The following is a 3,100-nucleotide window of genomic DNA, read 5'->3' as shown; positions in this document are numbered from 1 at the left end:
ACACTATGGCATAGAGGATTAGCTCCTAGTTCAAAACTTTTATAATGGGCTACTACCCTTTACAAGGAGCATAGTAGATTTAGCTGCAGAAGGAGACCTGATGGAGAAAATAGTAACACAAGCTCTTGAACTTCTAGAAAGGGTCGCTTATCATAACTATGAGTGGACAAATGAAAGGGGAGATATAAGAAGAATAGCAGGGATCGTGGAAGTGGATGCCCTAAGCATGATAAATGCTCAATTTGACTAGCTCACCAAAAGGCTTGATAGAATGCAAGCCAATGCTATAGGGATTAAGAACCAACACCACAATAGTTGTGGAGGAGGGTGTATGACTTCAGAATGCAACAACTTCAATGAGCCCTCTATAGAATAGCTAAACTATGTGAATAATGGAGGAAACTTCAATTAAAGGCAGGTCAATAATCCATATTCAAACACTTACAACCCTGGATGGAGAAACCACCCTAACTTGTCATGGTCCAACTTGCAGAATCAGCCAATGAACAAGCAGCAAGGGTACAAACCACTAGCACCCCTAGGTTTTCAAAACAAAGTACAAAACCTTGCACAACCACCATGGCCTCCTCAACCTTAATAGCCTAAACCAAAGTTAACTATGGAATCCATGATGGAGGGCTTCTTAGTGGCCCAACAACAGCAGAATGAAATGATAAAGCAGTTAGCTTCCAAAATGGACCAACTAGCCGCCCACAACAAGATGCTTAAAAATCAAATTACTCAATATGTAAGTTCTTCAAGCAAGGCTACTGGTAAATTGCCAAGTCAACCAGAAATGAATCCCAAAGAGCACTACAAGGTAGTTACCTTAAGGAGCAGCAGAACATTAGAAAAACAACCATCAGAGGAAAAATCAACTGAGAAAATCTCTGATGAATCTGACAGCCAAATAGAGGAGAATGAAGAAGAAGCTAAAAAGAAATAGGAGGAGGAAACAAAGAAGAAGAAGAAGTTATAAGAGCCATATCAACCTCCTTTACCTTTTCCTCAGAGATTCCAGAAGGCTAAATTAGATAAGCAGTTTGGAAAGTTTTTAGAAGTTTTACAGAAACTCTACATTAACATTCCTTTCACATAAGCACTTTCTCAGATGTCATCCTACACCAAGTTCCTTAAAGACATTCTTTCAAAGAAGAGAAGGTTGGAAGATTATGAGACTGTTGCTCTTACAGAGGAATGCAGTGCCATATTACAAAATAAACTGCCACCAAAGCTCAAGGATCCAAAAAGCTTCTCCATACCTTGTCTTATTGGCAACATGAAGATAGACAAGGCCTTCTGTGATCTAGGTGCAAGTGTGATTCTGATGCCTCTGTCAATATGTCAGAAGCTGGATGTAGGAGAGCTCAAACTGATAACAATATCATTGTAATTGGCTGATCGATCAGTCAAATACCTGGTTGGCATCCTAGAAAACATCCCCATCAAGGTGGAAAAATTCTTCATCCCCGTTGATTTTGTTGTCTTAAAAATGGAAGAGGATGTCCAAATTCCTATCATCCTGGGAAGACCTTTCTTGGCAACCGTCGGTGCTATCATAGATTTTAAGAATGGGCAGTTAACTCTCAAAGTAGGAGATAAAGAAGTGGAATTTAACCTATTTAGAGCAGTAAAGCATAAACTTGAACCTGATGAATGCTTAAGGGTTGACATAACTGACAAGCTAGTTGAAGAGGAACTACACAAAACACATCCTGAAGATCCTCTTGAAGCATGCATAGTGCATAGCCACACAGCAGATAATGAAGACACGGAAATCACAGCTTGTGCACAATATTTAGAAGTCAGCCCATCCATACCTTTAGCTCAAGCTCTCCAGGTGGAAGAGCAAAAGCAGGAACAACCAAAAAGCAAGCCACAGGAAGATACCAAATAGGTAGAACTGAAACTTCTTCCTTCCACACTAAGGTATGCATTCTTGCATTCAAATTCTAAATATCCTGTTATTATCAATGCTAGCCTATCTGAAATAGAAGAGGAAAAATTGTTAAAGGTACTTAGGACCCATAGCAAGGCTATAGGGTATAAAATAGAAGACCTGAAAGAGATTAATCCTTCAATTTGCATGCATAGGATACCTAAGGAGGAAAACAACAAACCCACTATAGAACATTAAAGGAGACTTGACCCAAACATGAAAGAAGTAGTTAAGGAAGAAATTCTGAAACTATTAGATGCATGTATTATATACCCAATTTCTGATAGTAAATGGGTTAGTCTAATGCATTTAGTGCCTAAGAAGGTGGGACAACTGTCATTCAAAATGCAAATAATGAATTAATCCCTACTAGGGTAGTCACTGGTTGGCATATGTGCATAGACTATAGGAAATTAAATAGTACCACTAGAAAGGACCATTTTCCTTTCCCTTTCATAGGCCAAATGTTAGAAAGGCTAGTAAAATATTCCTGCTTTTGTTATCTAGATGGGTATTCAGGATTTTTCGAAATTCCTATTCACTTAAAAGACTAGGAAAAGACCACATTCACATGTCCTTATGGAACCTTTGCATATAGAAAAATGCCTTTTGGTCTTTGTAATGCCCCTGCTACTTTCCAAAGGTGCATGATGGCCATTTTTTTCTGATTATATTGAAAATATGATGGAAGTTTTTATGGATGATTTTTCTATCTATGGAACTACTTTTGATGAATGCCTAGCTAACTTATTCAAAGTGTTGTAAAGATGTGAAGAATCAAACCTGGTTCTAAATTGGGAAAAATGTCACTTTATGGTAAGGAAAGGTATAGTTCTTAGGCACTTGATATCAGAAAGAGGAATTGAAGTTGACAGAGCAAAGATTGAAATTATTGAAAAGATGCCACCACCAACATCAGTCAAGGGAGTGCGAAGCATTTTGGGACATGCAGGCTTCTACAGAAGATTTATTAAAGATTTTTTTAAAATAGCTAAGCCACTGATTAACTTGTTAAGTCAAGATGTTCCTTTTGATTTTGATGAAAATTGCCTTATTTCTTTCAACAGGATCAAAGAAGCCTTGATTTTAGCACCAATTATGCAACCACCTGATTAGGAGCTGCTATTTGAGATGATATGCTATGTAAGTGACAATGCAGTG

At 37.9% G+C, this 3,100-nt stretch overlaps 1 protein-coding gene across 1 annotated transcript; it reads left to right on the top strand.

Moving 5' to 3' along the window:
• The first annotated feature begins 1,111 nt into the window (after positions 1-1,111).
• Positions 1,112-1,897, top strand: LOC131175288 (uncharacterized). The gene is made up of 2 exons (XM_058139005.1): positions 1,112-1,316; positions 1,410-1,897. The coding sequence occupies exons 1-2, from the start codon at positions 1,112-1,114 to the stop codon at positions 1,895-1,897; spliced, it is 693 nt and encodes a 230-aa protein (XP_057994988.1).
• The last annotated feature ends 1,203 nt before the right edge of the window (positions 1,898-3,100 follow it).

This window comes from Hevea brasiliensis, chromosome 17, assembly GCF_030052815.1.
Source record: "Hevea brasiliensis isolate MT/VB/25A 57/8 chromosome 17, ASM3005281v1, whole genome shotgun sequence".
In the NCBI taxonomy this organism is placed as follows: Eukaryota; Viridiplantae; Streptophyta; class Magnoliopsida; order Malpighiales; family Euphorbiaceae; genus Hevea; species Hevea brasiliensis.
Note: the sequence above shows the minus strand (reverse complement) of the source record. Positions and strands in the feature narration are given on the sequence as shown.